The sequence below is a fragment of the Balaenoptera ricei genome, chromosome 6, assembly GCF_028023285.1.
Source record: "Balaenoptera ricei isolate mBalRic1 chromosome 6, mBalRic1.hap2, whole genome shotgun sequence".
Taxonomy (NCBI): domain Eukaryota; kingdom Metazoa; phylum Chordata; class Mammalia; order Artiodactyla; family Balaenopteridae; genus Balaenoptera; species Balaenoptera ricei.
In genome coordinates this window covers 101515147-101538207 of record NC_082644.1, presented here as the reverse complement: position 1 = coordinate 101538207, position 23061 = coordinate 101515147, and the positions used below count along the sequence as shown (strand labels likewise).

General features: G+C 42.3%; 1 protein-coding gene across 17 annotated transcripts in view; it reads left to right on the top strand.

Moving 5' to 3' along the window:
* SUSD1 (sushi domain containing 1) overlaps positions 1–23061 on the top strand; it is a 149049-nt gene that overhangs the window by 4189 nt on the left and 121799 nt on the right. For all 17 annotated transcript variants that reach the window (XM_059925303.1, XM_059925302.1, XM_059925312.1 and 14 more), the window contains exons 2-5: positions 7108–7221; positions 9886–10041; positions 21496–21648; positions 22297–22476. In XM_059925303.1, the coding sequence (XP_059781286.1) occupies positions 7108–7221; positions 9886–10041; positions 21496–21648; positions 22297–22476 (603 nt within the window). The remainder of the gene's footprint in view (positions 1–7107; positions 7222–9885; positions 10042–21495; positions 21649–22296; positions 22477–23061) is intronic.

The window sequence follows — 23061 nt, the reverse complement described above, 5'->3', positions numbered from 1 at the left end:
GGAGACAGGGGGGTTGAATTGCATGGATCTTAAAGAAACAGGTATTCAGCTTGCTCGAGAATGTGAGGCAGCCTGTTCATGTGTGACATTTGGGACATAAACCTAGGGTGTGGCTGCTTTGCTCAGAGCTCAAAAGCATTGACATTGGGCTGCTCGGCATGGGTTGGTTCCTAGTCTGGAGGCCAGGTGTGGGACCCCCTCTGCAAGTTGGTCTTGGTCAAACAGGAAAATGGTCAGAAGAGGGCAAAAGAGCAAAAGCAGCTGCGGGCTGATAACCGTTTTACACAAGGAAAGGTTCTGGGTTCCTGATGGGGGATGGCAGCCCTGGGTTGGGGAGGAGAAGGGGGCTGGATGATGGGTCCCACTGCCCCACAAGGATTATACTGCTTGAAAGAGTAGAGTGCTCTCTGTCTTGGCAGATTTTTATTTTATTTTAAAAATATTTTATTTATTTATTTATTTATTTTCTTTTTGGATGCATCGTGTCAGTTGCGGCATGCGGGATCTTTCGTTGTGGTGCAGGCTCCTTGTTGCGGCGCGTGGGCTTCTCTCTAGTTGTGGCGTGCAGGCTCAGTAGTTGTGGCACAGGCTTAGTTGCCCCACTGCATGTGGGATCTTAGTTCCCCGACCAGGGATGGAACCCACGTCCCCTGCATTGGAAGGCGGGTTCTTTACCACTGGACCACCAGGGAAGTCCTTTGGTGGATTTTTAAAGCACAGGCTATGTTTTTGTTTTTGTTCTTTTCTGTGAGGGATGTTGGAGAGGAGGTCTCTCAGGTTCCTTCTGTCTCTGGAATTCGATGCCGTCTCTTACAAGCAATGCAATTTTCCATAGTATTGCAGAAGACTTGGGAATACTTTCTCTTCCTGAGCTTTGTGCCCCTTTGCTTATTTCCTCAGGTCATTGGATCTGTTTCCACATGTCTCCACGAGTTTGAGAGACAGGATCTCAGGAAGGTTGTGCAGTGGGCTTGTTTGGTCTGACCGTGAATGGCTGGGGATGAGATTAAGATTTGAATTCAAGCACTCTATTTGTGCTTTTAACACTTCCTTCTTCCCTTGACAGTGGACAAAATCTCTTCACTGTTTTCTCACAGTTCAGCTGCTGTTATTTCAAGAGTGCATGTAACTTGTTGCTTGAGTATTGAAATACAGAGCGAGAGGAGCAGTCTCAGGCTGGCAGCCTCCACTCCATCCGGACGGATGTCGAGGTTGTCGAGGTTTACGTGGTGTGCGGGGGAGGGGAGGGAGGGGTGAGCAGGGCTGAAAGGGTGAGGAAGCTGAATTTCCAACTTCTGAGTCAGGTATGACCCAGAAGGCTGGGAGGATGTGGAGGAAGCAGGGAGTGATCATGGAAATGAAGGTATTATGGTTCCCAGAATATCAGCCCCATGCATAGTTGGGCATCTGTCCACACAGCGATGTTGCTTTGGGTTTTTGCATCAATGCAGCTCTCCATCACTCTCTTCATTAGTATAATTGGGAGCTGGCTAGCTGTCAGTACCTTCATTTACTCATTAACAAAGTGTTGTTGAGTGGTTGTATTAATAATGTCTCACATTCTAATTGCTTTATGCGTATTAACTCATTTACTCTTTAATCCTCAAAACAACCATATGAGGTAGGTTTATTATCATCCTCATATTACAGATTTACAGGAAACTGAGGCACAGAGATTATCAAGGATTACCCAGCTAGCAAGTGGCCAAGCTAGGATTGTAGCCCAAGTGATCTCTCTCTCTCAACCCTGCTCTGAACCAGTGTGTCTCCTACCAGGCACTGCATCACGCATGACTTGTTTCTAACAACAATAACAATATCTATGGAAAGAGACATAAATATTCATGTAAATTAGCTCTTTGTCTAGTGCTTTGAGCTCATACAGCATTTATATTTCTCATTTAATCTTCGCAACATGATCTCCGTCTTACAGATTAAAACCAGAGCTCTGACAGTTTCATTTGCCTCCGATCACATAATTAGGGAGCAAGAGACAAGACTCCAACTGAGGTTGAGACACCAAAACCTGTCTGGTCCTCTCATTGTTGGATGTGGTTTTAGCTGGCTTAGTCACTACAGGGTAGAGAAGGGAAGTGAATCTAGGGTGGCAACCCTCAGCTGGGGGACACAATAATAGTAACAAAGAGTACTTGTCAGGCTTTTCCTCCTAGATTTTTGGAGTCCGCACTCTCCTGTTTCTCTGCCAGTAATTCTAGGCATTCCTAGGGCAAGGGGAAGAGGGGGATCCCTCGCCCCTGTAGTAGTCCCCTCAGTTACTGTGTGGCAGCTACCCCTCTGCTCTCCTGAGCAGAATCTGCTGAAGACGGAAGTCAAGTCATCCTTGACATGGATGTGAAGCTGCTGCCTGACACAGTTCCCACCCCCAGGTTATAAGGAAGGCACAGTGGTCTTGACACAGGCCTGGAGAATTCTTCCCCATTGGGTTATTCTCTCTGTCACGGTGGTCCCATAGCTATGCTGTGCCTCAGTCTAGACTTGGTGAAAGATGTCTTCGGTATTACCTTTTCTTCCCCCAGGATTCTGACGCAAGTCCTTGAGATTGAGGGAGACTTTCAGTGTTGCTGGTACTGTGGTGCATCTGGGAGCTTCTTAGAAATGCAGATTTCCAGGCCCCACCCACACCTACTGAATCAAACTCTCTGGGGATTCTGTTTTAACAAGATCTCCAAGTAGGATGATCAGCTGTCTTGGTTTGCACCGAACTGAGGGGTTTCCTGGGACAGGGGACTTTCAGTATTAAAACTGGGTTGAATTGGTTACTCTGTCTCCAGTGAGTCTGGGTGTTTGTGTGTGTGTGTGTGTGTGTGTGTGTGTGTGTGTGTGTGAGAGAGAGAGAGAGAGAGAGAGAGACAACAGATGTTTATTGTTGTTTTAAGTTGCTAAGTTTTGGAGTAATTCATTATGTAGCAGTAAAAAACTATAAACTAGAAAGGAATAAATATGTAATCAATGTCTGCAAAATTTAACATTGTTGCAAAATTGCTTTGTAGACTAGTTGTATACATTTATGCTCTTCTCCAGCGATTCTTTCTTTCTTTCTTTCTTTCTTTCTTTCTTTCTTTCTTTCTTTCTTTCTTTCTTTCTTTCTTTATTTTTGGCTGTGTTGGTTCTTCGTTTCTGTGTGAGGGTTTTCTCCAGTTGTGGCGAGTGGGGGCCACTCTTCATCGCGGTGCGCGGGCCTCTCACTGTCACGGCCTCTCTTGTTGCGGAGCACAGGCTCCAGACGCGCAGGCTCAGTAGTTGTGGCTCACGGGCCTAGTTGCTCCGCAGCATGTGGGATCTTCCCGGACCAGGGCACGAACCCGTGTGCCCTGCATTATCAGGCAGATTCTCAACCACTGCGCCACCAGGGAAGCCCCTTTTCCTTGTATTGAGGTTGTGCTTCCTACCCACCCACTTTTTTTTTTCCCAGAAGACAACTTTGTCCCTCAAGCAATTAGAACTCAGAGGACCTCCCTACTAGGCCCTGCAGACTGGGCTAGTCATGGCTGAACAGGAAGCTTCAGCTGAGGTCCCTCTACCTCTGGAAACCACTTTCTCTTCTGCGGGTGGTCTGGGAAGCCTTTGGTAGACTGGCACACATCTTGTCTTTTTCGCCAGTATGGGAAACAAACATTTATTGAGCCAAACATGACAGGTACTGTCCTTGGGGCTACACTTATGCTAAATTATTCCTAATGGATCATTAAAACAGGTACCCTAAGAATGAAGTGTCAGAACATTAGAGGGAAAGGACTTCAGGGGCCCTTGAATCCCTGCTACTCAAAGTGTAGTCCACATGGCAGCTTGTTAGAAATGCAAAATATAGGGTCTCACCCCAGACCAACTCAATCAGAGCCTCTGCTTTAACAAGATCAGAGCCTGTGGGTGGTACTACTTTGCTTCTTAATATTTCGTGTTTATTAGATTCTCTCAACAGTTACATTAAGTAATCATTTTCTATCTAATGTAAGTTTCTGGAACTGGATGGATATAAAAATGCTGCCATCTTTATAAAGATAAATATTCCATATAGGAAAAAAATCAAACATCATTTTATTGTTTATTTCATTAGTATAGTGTTTGTATCAATAGAAAAAACCAATACAGATACATACATATATATGTATAACCGAATCACTTTGCTGTACACCTGAAACTAACATAATACTGTAAATCAACTATACTTCAAAAAAAAAAGTTTAGTGTTTATATCTATTATTGTACTACCCACACACGCTGGGGTGAGTGTTCATCATTATATGGTTGACCACAGCTGGGTTTGTGGAGGTGACCCAGGACCCATTATTTAGAAGGTATTTCCAGGATTTTGGTTGCATGTGATTATGGATTGACAGCGTCCTTATGGTACTGTTTTAAAATGTTGTGTATTAAAATATTAAAATGGTTAAATAGATTTACCCCATATTGGTGGACATTTAGTATGGGGACCCATTCTCCCTTCAGCTCTGTCTGTTGCCCCTATAATCAGGAGCCTTCCTGGTCTGTTTTCTCCAGGTTGTAAAACTCCATCTTATGCCAGGGTGAGTTAGGGGATCTGAGCATCTAACTACTCCTCCATATTTTCAACTTGTTCCTTAACTCTCAGCCCCTACCCTTTATGCTTGCCTTCTGGGGTGCTAAGTGACTCCATTCCTGGTCCTTTCAAGTTGGCTTTTATTTACGTTTTAAATTTTATTTTAATTTCCCCTCCCTCCCTTCTTTCCTTTCCTTCCTTCCTTCCTTCCTTGGCTTTTACTTCTTCCTCTCAGGCAGTTCCCATATGTCCATCTCTTTCATCTTCTGAAATATTGTCAACATCCTTGTCTGCTGTCATCTTCTCTCCCAGGGTTTGTACCTTTCTGGTCCTTGATTTCATTTTTAAATTTTTGGGTGAGGGTTGCAAGTGTATTAAATCTGCTGTGTTTAACTGGAAGTCTTTAATTTGTAATTTAAAAGAAATTGTTATGTATTTTTTGTTACAAGCTCTTTCTTATTCCTAATGTTGTGTGTTTGTATATACCCTTTTTTCCTTCACTGGTCTTGAGTTTTGACTACTGGTCTTTATGATGCACTGACTTTGGAAAAAATTTTTTGTTTTTCCAATGAATTTGAATATATTTTCTAATTCTTTAACATCTTTTTAATCTTTGCTGAGTCCTAACCACCCCCCTCATAAACCCCTATTTTGATTTTTCCTTTTATTCAAGCTTCTTGTATTAAAATTTTAGTTTCCCCCATCCCCCCAGCTGCCTGCTTTTCTTTCTCTCTTTTAAAATATAAAAACATGTCAAACTCAGATTTTCTGGTGTAGATAAGCTTTTATGTCCGGTATTAAACATTTCAATGTTGATATCCTCTTTGCCCCAAGAATTATTTAGGAGAGTGTTCTGTAGTTTCCAAGTAGGTTTTCTTTTGGGAATGCAAGTCTTATGTTTTTTTTTTTTTTTTAAGTTTTAATTAATTAATTAATTAATTAATTAATTTATGGCTGTGTTGGGTCTTCGTTTCTGTGCGAGGGCTTTCTCCAGTTGCGGCAAGCGGGGGCCACTCTTCATCGCGGTGCGCGGGCCTCTCACTATCGCGGCCTCTCCTGTTGGGGAGCACAGGCTCCAGACGCGCAGGCTCAGTAATTGTGGCTCACGGGCCCAGCTGCTCTGCGGCATGTGGGATCTTCCCAGACCAGGGCTCGAACCCGTGTCCCCTGCATTGGCAGGCAGATTCTCAACCACTGCGCCACCAGGGAAGCCCCAAGTCTTATGTTTTATTTTGTAGTTTTATTACATTATTACATGGTAGTCAGTATGACCTCTATAATTTCTACTTTTTTGAAACTTGTTGCATTTTTCTTTATGGTCTGGGATATAATAAATTTTGTAAATATCCTATGGTTAATTTAGTATTAGTGATAAGCATGGCTTGTCTCATTTTTGTGTTATATTTTGTTTAAAAAAAAAAAGCAAGCGTGGTTAAGAGAATTTATATATATCCCTTTCTCAGTTGGTTTCATGCCTAGAGCGGCCAGAGAGCTAAGTCTTTATTACCTGGGTGGTAATGGGGCCAAGACTAAGATGAAATTCCATGCTGATATGTTCTCCTTACTAGGCCACTCCTGATATTACAGACACTGGGAGTGTAACACAGTATCCCACATAGCCACGGGTAGAAATTCTTGTTTGATCTTGGGCCATGTATCACCATCTGGTAGATTTGAATGTTTCAGCAATTTTAGCCCCAAACATTTTTGCTGCTTATCTAAATAATTGGGATCTGGTCATCCTGCTGGGAGCTGGCTGTTATCTCACTGACATTTTAAACACATTCACCACTGTTTCCCTAAAAGGAAAATGGATAGGGCAATAGATGAGTTCTTCTTCCTTCCATTTGCTTTTTAAGTTGTAGGCAGTAGGACTGCAGTTTCCTTTATCCAGTTGGTCAATAAAAATACACTGAATGTTTATACCATGCCATAATGATGTATGGGCAAATGACATAATCCCTGTCCTTGAGAAGCTCGTTCATAATAGCAAGCTGGGAAGACAGAGGTGGAATAGAATATACTGACAAATTAATATGGTTGATGTGGAAATGTACAAGTGTTAGGGGAGCACAGAGGAAGATTTAATTTTCCTCAAGAATGGAGGAATGTGGAAGACCTCAGGGAGAGTGTGATGATTAAACTGGGTCTTGAAATAAGAATAGGTGCTAGTTGGACAGAGAAGGAAAGATAGGCATTCTAGACGAAGGGAACATCGTGACTATGGCATGACAAAAGACAGTGGCTAGCATGTATGTATGGGAAAGAGTAGTTGGCCTCTTGCCTGGAGAACACTGTGTGTATTTGGGTTTGGGAGCAGTGAGGCTGCAGGAGTTAGTCTGGGGTTAGACGGATAAGAGCCTTGATTGCCAGGTAGAGGGATTTGCACTTTACTCCATGGGCAATGGGTAACCATTGCAGGTTTCTAAGGATGGGATAAGGTCTACCCTTCATAATTTTGGTATTCAAATTTTGGTTCTCCATTTTAACTGTTTATTACCCAAAATGTGACTCACCTAGAGTAGGTGATTGAAATGTTCTTTTCCTGATATATATAATTTATGATTCAGCTTTAGATGTCTGTGCCACTTGCCATGAACATGCTACCTGCTTGCAAAGAGGAGGGAAGAAGATGTGTGTTTGCAAATACGGATTTGTGGGCAATGGGAGGACTCAGTGTATTGGTAAGTTCTGAATCCTGGGTTAAGTTGAAAAGTTGAGTCAAGAAACAAGATTCTCTAGAGTTAAAGAGTTGATGTCCTTGGGAGGAAAACATTATTTTGTTCATGTGTTTTTATTACAAGAAGTTTTGTCAATTATAATAAGTCTTTGTTTTAGTGTTGAGATGTATCCTTTCTCTAGCGTTTCCAAGGAATTATCCCTCATGTTAGAGGTCATCGAACTTGAATCTCTGGAAACTCTCTTACCTAACACAGATTTGAAATCTGTTTAACTTAACTCGAGTGAGTATTGCATTTTTTAATTTCTCTAGTTGTTTTGATAGGAAACTATTTAGTACCATGGGGAAAAACAAAACACAGTTGCCAACTTTTTGGCTGATTGGTGAAATACTGTTGCTTTGAGTCTCATGTCTACCAGAATCCATCCTCCAAATTTTTTGTAGTTGTGACCCTTTAGGGTCTTGGATGACTTAAAGAAGTACAGAGACCTTTAGGCTAGAAACATCTGGGATAATTTTTTGTCTCATAGCATTCACCATGCCATGAGAGTCAGACAATACCCAGGTCAAGCCCCATTCAGAGAGAGGGAGAGTTTCATAGTAACTTTGTAGTAGTGAATGTTAAGATAATCACAGTTTCCTGCCAGCAACCATGTTACCTGCAGTAAAAATATGGATAGTTTTGCCTTGTAGCTGTGGATTGACAGTATATACGGCCTTGTTGTGGTATCTTTGTTTTTGTTTTGTTTTGTTTTTCCTCCCTAAAGAAAAATGGCAATTAAGTCCTGAGTTAAAAAAGTCATCTTCTACTTCACAGGTACACGTTTTCACAATCACACACCATTGCCCGTTCCTGCAGGCTGGAGTTGGGCCTTCTTGACCCTTCTCTCTTTAGAATTCTGCCCATAAGATTCTTCCCCCACTGCTTATGAGCAGGTGCTTGGAAATGAAGTTGGGATTGGGGAGTACGGACAAGCCTTTTCTACTCCTTCCCCTACTGAAGTCCTCCTTTCGTGAAAGCTCACTGCAATCTTGATTATTCTTTGACTTCTGAACAATAGAAACTTCTCTGAATGGGTGGAGGGGGCTTTATTAATTTATGTGGTACTTGCTCCCAAACACTAGACACTGCATATCCCAGTACTTGGCCTGATGAGACCATGCCGTAGGTTACAGGTAAGATCATAGGTGTGCCAGAGGTGCTATAACATGGTATTACGTCTAGGGACCTAAGAATTCTAGAATCCCATACAAACACAGATGTCCCTTCTGATGAAGTCTGCAGGGAAGATACGCCTCAGAAACAATGGCAAAGGACAGGAATATTCCATCTTATGCACAGGTGGACATGTATCTGAAACTCCCGTGCCCTGCTCAGTAAGCTGGGCTGATTGGACACTTGGCCTGGCAATGCCTTGAGGGTCTGTTCTGCTAGTCTGAGCTCTCATGCAGATCTTACCACAGACGGTTTTAATGATGAATAGTGTTCCAGGTTTAATTAAATTTAAAAAAAGATAATATAAGAAAAATGAAAAAAGAAAAACCCCACCAGATTTTGAGTGGGGCTGGCGGGGGGCGGGGGGGTTGGCTCTTGAGTTAGCAGGAATGGAGTGCAATTGTGGGAGGCAACTGAACTGCTTTGAGGGAACCAGTAGTGGAATAAAACAATAAATAACAGACAAGAAAACTCCAGTTCATAAGTTGATGATATCCCCCCCGCCAAAAAACTAGCTGGTTAGATCAGCTCTCAAAGGATGCAAAAGAAATTGGTCACAGGAGTTTCCTCTGATGGTAGAGGCTAGGGCAGAGTCAGCAAACTGGAGCTTGGGGGCCAGACTTCAACTGCCGCCTGTTTTTCATTGCTAATTTGTTTATCGATTGTCTGGGACTGCTTTTGTGCTCCAAAGTATGGATGAGCAGTTGCAATTGGAGACCTATGACTGGCCTTTGACAGAAAAAGTTTGCTGACCCCTGGGCTGGAGGACAGAGATGGGAGGGAGGTTTACTTTCATTTTACATTGATGTCAAATTGTTGAATTAGAAATGCTCGGGGCAGGTTCTGTGGTCTCATCAAGCATCCCATGTTCCAGCCCCTCCTCACTGGGTGATTTACATTATTTATATGGATCGCTGACGGTTAGCAGGAGCTGCTCCTACCTCGCTATTAGCCCTGCCCCTGGATGAGGCTTGAGCACTAATTCCATTGTGTCTCCTGGTAACTCAGAAGTAACAAATTTTCCAGTTAATCATTGGATGTAAAATCATCCTACTCTGGTTTTCGTTAAAAAAAAAAAAGCAAGAGAATGGTTGGGCTGGAAAAGTGGGATTCTGTTGGATTTGTTTCCCCAGGCCTATGACAAGATCTTTTTAAGTGTGGAGAAGTTCAAAAAGCATTCCCTTCTCCCAAGCTTCAAATAAGATGGACTATCAGATTGAGATGTTGGGTTTCTCTTGTGGTTTTGTAATACACCTGGTGCGAGACTACGAGGGGCCCGTGTCCTGCAGTTTGAGAAGCATAGTGAGAGGAGAAGAGGCTGGGGAAATAGATCTTTCCGCTGTTGTCACAGAATATTGATTCTCAAGTCCATAACACAGGAGAACAGTCTGGGTGGTTGATCGTGCTATGGATTGACAGCCCTTTCTGTGCGTTGTCTCAATGTATCAACAGATAAAAACGAGTGCCAGTTCGGAGCCACTGTGGTCTGTGGGAACCACACATCTTGTCACAATACACTCGGAGGCTTTTATTGCATTTGCCTAGAAGGATATCGAGCCACAAACAACAACAAGACGTTCATCCCCAATGACGGCACCTTTTGCACAGGTACTCGGGAAGGGGGCTGCAGTGATGGCAACATGGTGATGGCAGGACGGTGCCTGGTACCTGGGATGTGGAAGAGGGCGAGGGTGGGGACAGGACATAGTGTGATTTAAGGGAGGGACTCTCCTTTGTCTATGAGGGAAATTTGGACTTGGACTAAGTATTAGTTAATATTAGGGAATTATTGTTCCCTTTGTTAGAGGGAATAACTGTACTGGGGTATTTAGGATAATATTCTTATTTTGGAAGCTGCATGCTGAAGTACCTAGGGGTGTTATTATGAACTATCTAGTGTTATTTTATCTGTAAGGTACTTTAAATGGCAAAATGCGAACGATTGTTGAATCTTGGGGGTAGGGGTGGGACTAGAGGAGACTGTAATATTCTTTTTCTTGTTCTGTGTGTTTGAAAAGTTTTATAACAAACAACAAGGGGGGGGCTTCCCTGGTGGCGCAGTGGTTGAGAATCTGCCTGCCAATGCAGGGGACGCGGGTTCGAGCCCTGGTCTGGGAAGATCCCACATGCCGCGGAGCAACTCGGCCCGTGAGCCACAACTACTGAGCCTGCGCGTCTGGAGCCTGTGCTCCGCAACAAGAGGCCACGATAGTGAGAGGCCCGCGCACCGTGATGAAGAGTGGCCCCCACTTGCCACAACTAGAGAAAGCCCTCGCACAGAAACGAAGACCCAACACAGCCATAAAAAAAAAAAAAAAAAAAAAAAAAAATTAAAAAGAATGTAAGCAGACAAGAATAGCATTAAAAAAATAAAAATTAAAAAAAAAAAAACAAAAAACAAACAACAACAAGGGGGGGCTCTCCGAGATGATGTGCCATCTGCAGTTTCCTTGAAGTGACTCTGGTACCCGCCAGCTCTGTGCACACTGCCCAGGGGGTGGGCCCTGTGATGCAGCAGCATGCTGAACCTGTTAGAGATGTGGGCTTGTCTCCTGGAGGAATAAGTTGAGTGAGGAGTGAATAAATCGAGCTTTTAGGACCTCAGTAGCTTTGAAGGTCAGATTTTGGGCATATGTTGGTCAAATACAAGGGGTGGGCAAAACCCTCCTAATTTTCAGTAGCTCCTGTATTATCTGAACTCTGTTTACAGCCCGTCATGATAATATAGCTCTTAGGTTTTCTAAGAAAATCTTTGAACAGTAATGAAGAGGAAAGGCAGGAAAAAACTCCTGGTTCTAAGATGGCTTTGCATAGTCTTAATGACTCTCCTTAAAAGCTTTGTGATATTTAAAGGCTTGGGGGAGAAAAAAAGAGAGGAGAGCATTTTTTATCTTTGTACCCACCAGGAACCACAGGTTTTGATGCTCCGATTCATTCTCCCTCTTGACCTGTACCAAGGTAAAAATCCCTCAAGGGGAACATTTGATTTGTTCTTGGCATGAATGAACACATTCCCTCAAAGAAAACATTTTACAATATCTTGTTGTTTTAGGTAGCAAATTACTTGTTACATGACTGCAGAAGTGCAGTGTTGCAGAATTAAATTAGGTGCCTTAAAAAAAAAAAATGATACTAATTTAAAAAAAAAAAACCTCGGGACTGGTGGTCCAGCGGTTAACACTCTGTGCTCCCAGCTTAGGGGGCCCGGTTCGATTCCCGGTCAGGGAACTAGATCCCGCATGCTGCAGTTAAGAGCCCACATGCCGCAAGGAAGATCCTGCTCAGGGCAACGGAGATCCCGTGTGCCACAACTAAGACGTGGCGCGGCCAAATAAAGAAATAAATATTAAAAAAAACCCAGAACAACCCTTACAAGACGATGATCTGGTGTTCAGTTCATTCAATATATTTACATTTTTCATGCACTTCCTATGTGCCAAGGCTATGCTAGTGGGAGGTGACGGCAGACAGCTAATTTCGTATAAAGTGTTAGTCATAGGTAAGCAAAGGGCGCTTTCCAGAATCCAGAATCTGTGGGGGCACTTACGTTGGAAGTGGGTGAGAGATTGGAGGACGTGATACCTGAAATTGTGTTTTCAAGGCTGTGGGAGTTTGACAGGAAAAACTTTTATAACTGTATATATCAGTATAGTTTCCAAGAATGCTTTCTGTTTTTAAAAAGGTAGGAAGAAGAAGAAGAAGAAGAAAGAAATATTTTATGCAAGATCCAAATAGATGTCAGCCTAGGAAGAACCAATCTTCCTGGAATAAAATCCTGATCTAGGCTCTGCTTCTATTTATTCTACTCCTTGTAATTATTTAGTGACCTTCCCCTTTAAAAAAAAAAAATTGAGATATAGTTCACAAACCATAAAATCTACCCTTTTGAAGGGTACAATTCAGTTGTTTTCGGTATAATTCACAAAGTTGTGCAATAATCTCCACTATCTAATTTTAGAACATCTCAACACCAAAAAGAAGTCCCATATCCATTGGCAGTTATTCCCATGACCTTTTTTTTTTTTGAGGTCCCCATTTATCACTTTGTAAAAGCTGATTGATGACTTTTCCTGATGACACTGAGTTTCTTCCATAATCACAGTTGCCACAGAAACATCAGTGTCTTTATTTTATTTATTTATTTTTTTTAAGAGTATGAAGAGGTAAGTTTTCCTCACTCTCTTTTAATTAATTATTTATTTATTTTTGGCTGTATTGGGTCTTCGTCTCTGTGCGAGGGCTTTCTCTAGTTGTGGCAAGCGGGGGCCACTCTTCATCACGGTGCGCAGGCCTGTCACTATCGTGGCCTCTTTTGTTGCAGAGCACAGGCTCCAGACGCGCAGGCTCGGTTGTTGTGGCTCACGGGCCTAGTTGCTCCGCGGCATGTGGGATCTTCCCAGACCAGGGCTCGAACCCGTGTCCCCTGCATTGACAGGCAGATTCTCAACCACTGCACCACCAGGGAAGCCCATCAGTGTCTTTAGGTGGGGCAGAAGCTTAGCAAGTTTTGGGGTATCAGCAGTTATCCAGTGCTTGCCTGGAACCAGAAGATTGTGAATCCTAGTTCTTGAATTCTGAGAAATCCTGGAACCTGGTGTTTATTGTACTCTGCAGAATTCAAGTCAAGTTCAGGTGCTTGTTGCAGTAGGCCTCTGGATGTCACTGTGTATAGATGAGGAATGAGTTGCAGGGGTTCTAGTGCTAGAGAACTTGCAGATATTCTGGCCCCCAGGCTGCCCCCGGAATGACTCCTGGCAATCATGGAAACTTTGCTATGAGCCATAATCCAGAGGAAGAAGCTCTGTGGTACTTGTGGTGTGAGGGCATTCCAAAATGCCAGAGGCCTTGACAAAGGTGCCATTGTCCCTCTTTGGGAGTGATGGGGCCATGCCTGGGTTCCTCCTGCAGTTTATCACCTCCCACACTTTACTCTTGCCTTTTCCCTGCCTTTTGACTTGAGTGGGTCAAGAGTAAGTGGAGACGGACTTCCCTGGTGGTCCAGTGGGTTGGAATCCGTGCTCCCAATGCAGGGGGGCCCTGGTTCGGTCCCTGGTCGGGGAACTAGATCCCACATGCATGCCGCAACTGAGAAGCCCGCACACCGCAATTAAGATCCTGCATGCCGCAACTAAGACCCGGTGCAGCCCAAATAAATAAATTAAAAAAAAAAGAGTGAGTGGAGAGATATGAGACTGATGTGAAAATAAGGCTCAGGGCTGTCATCTCCCCACCAGCATGACTCCAAATAGGCATGGCCCTGGTGTGTGTGCCAAATAGGCGTAGACCCCAGTGTTCAGGGTCTGCTGAAAACTGCAAAATACTCTTTCTGTGCTTTTGAATTCCTCAGCTCTTGGGAATCCATCTTGACTCTATTGACAACAGCAACATTCTTTTTCATAAGCTCACTTCCTGCAGTATAAGGGCCTAATGCCATTTCTTCTAGAGAAATGTAACAGCACTTCAGCTTTGGCTGAGAAATGAGGAAAATGGGGGTTGGGTGTGTGTGTGGGGGGAAAGAACCTGGAGGGAGTGAATGCTTTGCTTTGCCATTCGTCATTTCCTGGAACCTGCTGCCCCAAACCTGTATCCCATAGGTCTGCCCATGGTGAAGTAAACACCTTCATTCCTACACGTAAATCACTACCACAACTGAGACCAGTGTAGTCTGTTGGTGTCTCTCCCAGGTCAGGAGCCTTGTTTTCCATGTGAGCCTTTGCCCACAAGCTTCTCAGGTGCCCTGTTGTTTCGGGTCCCGGAGCAGCCTGCTGTGGTCTCAGACACAAATGCTCAGCCCCATCGAGATGCTGCTTGCTCGACGCGGGCTGCGCTCACTAGCCTTGCAGCCATCCTGAGATTTCTCCCAGTGCTGTCTCCAACAGAACTTTGCTGCCCAAATCCCCGTCCTTTGTTTTAGCTGGATTTATTCCTAGAGTCATGTTTTACCACTCTGGAAGAAAGAAGAAGCAAGGAAGGATAAATCCAAGGGAAAAATCACACTGGGGACGTGTTGCTTGCCACTGCCCAGAGCAGTGCTCATAGCCACTAGCTCCTTGCCTTACTCCCTGTGGAACCCCCTGCCTCCTGCTTAGGTCTCCAACTGTGGTGGGTGATGGCCTCAGACCCCTGCTACTGCCCCAGTGCCTTGGAAGGAGAGGCCAAAGATTCTCAATCAAAAGACGGTTAAAACAAAGCTCCATCCCCCCCAAATGCCAGAGGCCTTGACTAAGGCACCATTGTCACTCTTGGGGAGTGATGGGGCCATGCCTGAGCTCCCCCTACAGGTTAACATCTCCCACCCTTTACTCTTGCCTCTTACTTGCTCAAGCCCCAGGATATAGATAACCCAGGTTCTTTCCAAAGGCCCTGTCGAGTATAGTAAAATATATACACAGGGTTCTTTTATACTCTATTAAAGTTTTGGGAGGAGTAATAGGGACAGGAGCTGGGCTTAAGTTTATTTTTGAACTATCTGTAAAGTAGGCTTTCCTAAGCAAACTATCAATATTAGCAAGATTGTGAAGGAAATGCTTAGCCCTTTAAGTTCAGGCTCTTTGCTCATGGCCAACGCATCTCTGAGCATGAATATGGTTTTTTTTTTTTTAAATATTTATTTATTTATTTTGGCTGTGCCAGGTCTTAGTTGCACGGCACGTGGGATCTTTAGCTGCGGCATGTGGGATCTACCGACCAGGGATCGAACCTGGGACCCCTGCATTGGGAACCCGGTGTCTTACCCCCTGGACCACCAGGGAAGTCCCCAAGAATATGGTTTGAAAATGGTTTTCCACTTATTCAGCTACTGCTTTTGCAAAAGTTATGTGTCAAAAAAGGATGGAGCTGTTACCCTAGGATGAAGCTCTGGAAGAGAGTCTGGGTGAATGGGTCATTTACTTCTTTTTTTTTAAATTGAAGTATAGTTGATTTACAATGTTGTGTTAGTTTCAGGTGTACAGCAAAGTGATTCAGTTATATATATATGTGTGTATATATATATATATATATAACTTTATATATATATATTCTTTTCCCTTATAGGTTATTACAAAATATTGAGTATAGTTCCCTGTGCTGTACAGTAAGTCCTTGCTGGTTATCTATTTTATATGCAGTAGTGTATATATGATAATCCCAAACTCCTAATTTATCCCTCCTCCGCACTTTCCATCATTTACTTCTGATTATTATGATCCAAAATTGTTCTTGCCAAAAGGAGACAGAAGAATAAGTCATTATTTTCCCCCAGAGAAGGAATATAGCTTTATTTTGTCCATTTATTAAAAAAAATACTTATGTAGAAAAGTCAAGCAATTATGGACACATATAAAGGAGAAAGAAAAAAAAATTACCTAATATTAACCCAGAGTCAACAACTCGTTTTTTTTTTTTTTGGCTGTGTTGCGTCTTCATTGCTGTGCGCGGGCTTTCTCTAGTTGTGGTGAGCAGGGGCTACTCTTTGTTTCAGTGCGTGGGCTTCTCATTGCGGTGGCTTCTCTTGTTGCAGAGCACGGGCTCTAGGCACGTTGGCTTCAGTAGTTGCAGCACGTGGGCTCAGTAGTTGTGGCTCGCGGGCTCTAGAGCGCAGGCTCAGTAGTTGTGGCGCACGGGCTTAGTTGCTCCGCGGCATGTGGGATCTTCCAGGACCAGGGATAGAACCCGTGTCCCCTGCACTGGCAGGCGGATTCTTAAGCACTGAGCCACCAGGGAAGTCCCTGAATGGAATTTATTACATGGCTGTACCATGTTACTTAACTCATTATTTTTTCCCCTATTGTGATTGTTTTTCTGTTTTTTGCCATTATAAGAAATGCTCTAATGAACATTTTTGTACTTACATTCTTACAAGTAATTATCTCCTTTTTATAAATTCCGAAAAATAATTTCTATGTCAAAGGGATACCTACACATTTTACATTTTGATACATAGTGCCAGACTGTATTCCAGAAAGTTCATACCAATACTCTCTCACTAATCATTTCATGAAGGTCTTCATTTCTTCACATCCTTGCCAACACTGGATAATATCAATAAATGATATGAATTTAACAGTTCTGATTTTAAATGGGTGTTTGTGTTCCTCTAATGTGGCTTCTTAAGATGTAGGTTTCTGAGCTGAACTTGGCATTTGAGGAGGGAAGGTGGCCTCTGTCTTAGAGCATTTAGATCTAGTGCAACAAGCCATGTGGCCACTCCCCTGATTCCAGCCAAGAATCCCGTGACAGTGAGTGTATGCATGTGCACGCTCATTGCTCATGGTCAGGGTCAGGGTTATGAAGGAGTGGCTTGTGCTCCAGGGAGAACTGAGTCAGTAGAGAGGCGAGGTCCACTCATTTATTAGCTAACACGTATTGAGGATCAAAGTTCAGCCAGGCACTGTGCTAAGTGCTTTCCACATGTTTTATTTAATCTCTGCAAAAAGACCTACTATAATTAACTTCATTTTACAGAAGTGATTTGGAAAGGTCAAGGAACAGGTATTAGTACAACTAGTAAGTAGCAGAATCAGTTCTCAAACCTGGGTCTGTTTGACGTTCAAATCCATGAAAAGACTTTAAATATAGAACACCAGGGCCCTGGCATGAGGTCAGAGTGTCCTGCTCGGTTTTGCTACTTTCTACCAAGGAGTTGTTCTGGCTGTGGGTAAAATTAAATAATCCTATATATAGAATGGGGCATAGGGAATTTTCTCCCTTGATTAGTTAAGTATGTTAATAAAGTTGCTCAGAACATTTTTTCTTCACAAGCAAACATGTTGTAACCTTGGACACCCCATGGAATCTACCACTACGTGGAGAAGCTGTTCTGATGAATTTAACGTGTTTATCCAGCCCAGATTCTAGAAGTTTATTTATTTATTTTTAAAATTTATTTATTTATTTAATTTATTTTTGGCTGTGTCAGGTCTTAGTTGCAGCAGGCAGGATCTTTGTTGAGGCATTTGGGATCTTTCGTTGCAGTGTGCAGGCTTCTCTCTAGTTGCAGTGTGTGGGTTTTCTCTTCTCTAGTTGTGGCCCGCAAGTTCCATAGTGCGTGGGCTCTGTAGTTTGCGGCACACAGGCTCTCTTGCTGAGGCATGTGAGCTCAGTAGTTGTGGCGCGCGAGCTTAGTTGCCCCGCGGCATGTGGGATCCTAGTTCCCCGACGAGGGATTGAACCCGCGTCCTCTGCATTGGAAGGTGGATTCTTCACCACTGGACCACCAGGGAAGTCCCTCTAGAAGTTTAGAAAAGGGCTGGTTTGTGAGCATTAGGAGGTAGCAGGGGATTAAAAGTCAAAATAGTGTCATACTCATCTCAGTGATACAGGGTAGATACATCTAGACATCCTTAAGGCAATTGATATCTTTGACAATCTCTGTGGACAAGATAGAGAATTGTTGATTGGATGATGGTACAATTAGACTGTAAAGGGAGAAAAGGTGTGGCATAGTAGTTAAGAATAAGGTCTGAGAAGCCAGATGTCTGGCTTCTGATCCTGGCTTTTGCATTGCTTAGCCTGTGTGACTTCAGTCCAGTTAACCATTCTATGCTTCAGTTACTTCGTCTGTAAAATGGGGGTAATAATAGCATCAACCTCCCAGAGTTATTGTGAGGATTAAATAAGATGGAAAATAATCAGTAATAAATAATGAAGTGTTTAGAACAGTGCTTGGCATGTGCAAGATGACATGCAGGAGTTATTGTTATTAACAATCATTATAACAATTATTGTTATTAGGCTGTTGAATGATTTGTACACAAAGCAAACTGATTAATGCCTATAGTGACTCATACAGAGCTAATCAGTATCTAGAAACTCCAAGTCTTTTCCATACCACTGCATCTTTGCCTTATAATACTTGGACCCCTTATTTTTAGCAGTCTACTGAAAAATTCATTTTTCCCACTCACTATCTTTGAGGAGTCTGAGGCAGGTGGGCAGGCCGGAATATGGCTTCTGTGTTAAAAGGTATATACATAAACGCATTTTACAAATTCCTCAGTGGAATAAAAAAATCTTGATAAGCTAAAATGATGGGTCCAATCTAGGAACACATGTTAGATCCTGCAGTGTTGAAATCACTTCTAAAGTTTGTACTAGATTGAGATTGATTTTATTTTATATTACTTTTAAGAATCCTTTCTTAACAATTACCCAAACCTCCATGATTCTGTTATCAACAATTGTTTGTTTTACTGGTTTCATTTCTTACCACTCTTTGTTGTGTTTTATGATGTCTTCCCCTTTCTTGACATTATTTATTCTGATGTTTTTCACTGGCTCGAGTATTTTCTCAAAATCTTTTTCAGAAAGGAAATGTCAGTAGTGTAGTTCTTGAGATCACTCATGTTCTAAAATGTCATTCCTTTGCTTAAATATAGCACGATGTTTTGCTCTCTTTTCCTTAGAACTCTGTAAATATTACTCCAGTGCTATCTAGCATTTAGTGTTTCAGACAAGAAGTCCTGGGTCAGATTGGTTCTCTTTTCCTCATAAACTACCATTCCTTTCTCTCAGGAGGTTTACAGATTTTTCTCTTTTTCCATGAGATTCAGAATGACTCATTTTTCAACATTCATGCCTGTCACCTTAAAAGGCTATTTGGATTTGAATACATAAGCTGAGAGATTTTTCTCTTGATTACTCCATTCTCTTCTGTAATTCCTTTTAAATAGATATTGAATATTTTGGGTCTGTCCTCATATCATTTTTTTGTCCCATAGTTTCTATCTTATATAATTAATATTTCTATGTTTTTTGGAGAATTCCTCAGGTTGAAATTTGTGAATTTATTGTCTAGCAGTGACCAACCTATTATTCAATGCCTCCATTGAGTTTTTATTTTTGGCATTCATATTTTGTTTTTAATTTCCAAGACTTCATTGTTTTCTCAGAACCTCCCCTCTTTTTCATTAATACAGTATCCTCTTAACCTTGTTTGGGCTTCACAGTCTCTTCGTATGTCAAGAGTGTCTTGGTTATTTCTTACTGGATAACCCCACTCCTCCCACCCCACCACTACCCCAAATTTAGCGGTTTAAAACAACAATTTATAATTTGTCACAATTCCATGGCTAGGTGGTTTTGTAATGTGTAGACATAGTCAGCTGGTGGCTGGGCGAGGCTGGGCTGCGCTGGCAGATGAAAGAAGGCCTCTCTCAGGTCTTCTCTGGCAGCCCAGTGGTTAAGACTCTGCGCTTCCCCTGCAGGGGACGAGGGTTCGATCCCTGGTCGGGGAACTAAGATCCAGCATGCCGCCCGCTACAGGCAAAAAAAGACGGCCTCTCTCACACATGGCTCTGGCCTTGATGCTGGCTGTTCACCAGGCCACTTTAGTTCTCCTCCATGTGGCCTCTGTCTTCACATGTCATCTCATCTTTAGGGCCTCTCTGAGTGCCCTCTCTCCCAAGCACGGATTTTCTTCAGCATGGACACTGGATTCTAAAAGAGGGAAAGAGGGGGACTTCCCTGATGGTCCAGTGGTTAAGACTTTGCCTTCCAATGCAGGGGGTGCAGGTTCAATCCCTGGTCAGGAAGCTAAGATCCCACATGCCTCACGCCCAAAATACCAAAACATAAAACAGAAGCGATATTGCAACAAATTCATAAAGACTTTAAAAGTGGTCCACATAAAAAAAAAATCTTAAAAGTAAGTAAGTAAATAAATAAATAATGAGGGAAAAAGGAAGCTACCAGCCGTCTTCTCAGGCTGGGTCCAGAGCAGGCACTGTGTTACTTCTTCCGAGTTCTATTGGCCAAAGCAAGTCTCAAGACCAGCTCAAGGGGAGGGGAAATGGATTGCATTCTTGATGGGCAGAGAAGCATGCAAGAAAGCAAGGAGAGGAATTGTTGACAGCTATCTCTGGAGCTGATCTCCCACAGAGTTCCCAAAGTTTGCTGCCCTAAAGATGTAGGTTGATCAGAATTGGTAACTTGGGTCTCCTCCAGCAACTGAATGAATTACTGGTTCCCAGACAACAATCAGGAAGCGATGAGGTGTTCCTTGGTCCAAAACCAAAAAACAAACAAACCAATATAAAGAATGTAGTGGATTTTAATAAAATCACACTAAACAATTTAAAAGGATTCTGAGATTATATTCTTCCTTTTTTTGGGGGGGGGAGTTGTTAAAATATTCTTTTTTTAAATGAAATCATAGTGCTAGTTTTTTTAAAAAAAAGTCTTCACTGGCAAAATAGAATATTGGCCACCTTATATCAGTCCTTCCAAAGTGACTGGGCTTTGAAATCCCAGAGTCTGGGAACAACCAGGCTTTCTTCATTCACGATGCCCCCCTGTCCTCTGCCCCCCGATGGTTCTTGCAAATGTCCTGGAAAAAGTCCCCTTTTACTTAAGGTACTTTTCTTTCTCTAAATGAAATTGGTGTGTGTGTGGCTCTGATGGAGTTTCTAAAGTTTTAAATTTTGTTCACTTAGCCAGGTCTGGGGGGAAAAGACTGCTAACTGGCAGAGAGATTTCTTTTTCAGCCTCTGAATTATTGTGTGGTTTTTACTCCTGGAACTGCTACCAATGGCAATCTTCAGTCAAGGGGAAAAGTCGGCTAAGGAGCATGTCTTATCCTTCTTGAAGGCTGTTTTAAGCCCTTCTAATCTTGGTAAAATTAGGGAGACCCTTCTGAGTTATCTTCTTTACTTCTTGCTGCATCGTCCTATGCTCATGAGCTGGAAAGCATTTTTCACTCTGGTCTAAATTGTTTTGTATTCGGAGTTCTGCTTCAGATATTTTAGTATGAGGTTGAGGCTATCCTTATTTTATAGTAATTGAGTTTTTTTAGCATACTTTTTTGGGTTCATTTTGTTGGGTTGTTAGTGAGTTGGTGATACTTGTCGGTTTTTATAAATTTTCAGAATACATTGACAAATATTTATTGAGCACCTCTTGGTGCCTATGATGTGAAGGATACAGGAGAAGAACTGTTAAGGAGTAAAATAAAATTCATGATACAATTACAAACAAATGCATTCACTTATAAGTGTAGATTGGGAATGTGAGAAGTGGCTGTCACAATGTCCCCCCACTTTTTTTCTTTTTCTGTCCCTTGTTATATTCGGGATGGGTCTCAAGACATAGATGAGTGTGAGGTTTCCGGCCGGTGCAGGCATGGAGGACGGTGCGTGAACACTCGTGGGAGCTTTGAATGCTACTGTATGGATGGATACTTGCCAAAGGGTGGGCCTGAGCCTTTCCATCCGACCAGAGATGCCACGTCGTGCACAGGTGGGTTTTTGCCAAACAATGCAGCATCCGAAGGTGAGAGTCTGTTGGTGGTGACTTTCTCCTGCTCTGAGCCTAAGTCTGTGGGTCTGTGTTGGGGATGTGTGTTGGATCTGTTCCTTTGTACATGTATAACCTATGAAATAAAGTAACAGTCAAGATAGAAGGGGCTATATTAAAAAAGCTAAAATTAGTATGCTTTGGGGATTTTGAGTAGTTAATAGATATTCAGATATTAACCATTATGTTAGATAGTAAACAGAGCTGATCTGGTAAGAGCCACCATCTCAAAAGTGACCAGGGAAGTTATAAAGGCCTATATATCTTAAGGTATTGTGCAATTCAGGTGTTTTACTTTGTTGGACTAGGCTTCTCCTCTTTAGTTAGTATGAATTAGTGAGGGTTGATTGCCAAATCCTTTCAGTTTTGTGCATGTATAGATGCTATTACCTGTGGAAGGCCAGAAGAATGAATAGAGACACTCATTGGAAACATGCCCAGAAGTCATGTGGAAATGAACCAGCCTATTTAAAATATGGCTCGGGTGTGTATAGGTGAGGGGAGAGGGCATGGGGTAGAGGTGGAGAGAGATTATGAATTTTGAAAATTCACATTCATATAGTAATGAGTTTGACGTTAATTTGTTTTCAGAAATAGACTGTGGCACCGCTCCTGAGGTCCCAGATGGCTATATCATAGGAAATTATACCTCTAGGCTTGGCAGCCAGGTTCGTTATGCTTGCAAAGAAGGATTCTTCAGTGGCCCAGAAGATACAGTTGCAAGCTGCACAGCCTTGGGCACATGGGAATCCCCAAAATTAAATTGCCAAGGTGAGTTTTCCAAAGGTCCAGCTTCCCAGCTTATACCGTCTTGAGATTGTTTTTGTATTTCTCTCTAAATCTCTCTTTGGGGTACTGAATGAATTAAATAAATTCAATAAATTCCTATTGTTTCTAATAGGTTTTCAGTTGATTCTCTTGATATTTACAGGAATAATATTTTATCATCTGCAAATAATGATAATTCCATCTTTTGTTTTTCTATGTTTATAAAAGTTATATTTTTCTCTTGACTGACCACTTAGCTTGTGTTTTCAGAACAAAAATTTAGTAGTAGTATTGACTTTGAATATTCTTTTCTTATTCCTGACTTTAATGGGAGTGGTTTGAGTGTTTCATTATTCATTCATGATCTTGGCTTTTTGATGTTACATACATCTACTTATATTCTTATGTACACTGAGAGAGTGCTGTGAGCCAAGTGCTGTTCTAAGCATATATATATGTGTGTATATATATATATATATATATATATATATATATATATAGACTCATTCAATTATAATATCCCTGTGAGTGTGTGCTATTATTATCACATTTTACAGATGGGAAAACTGAGGCATGGAGAAGTTCAGT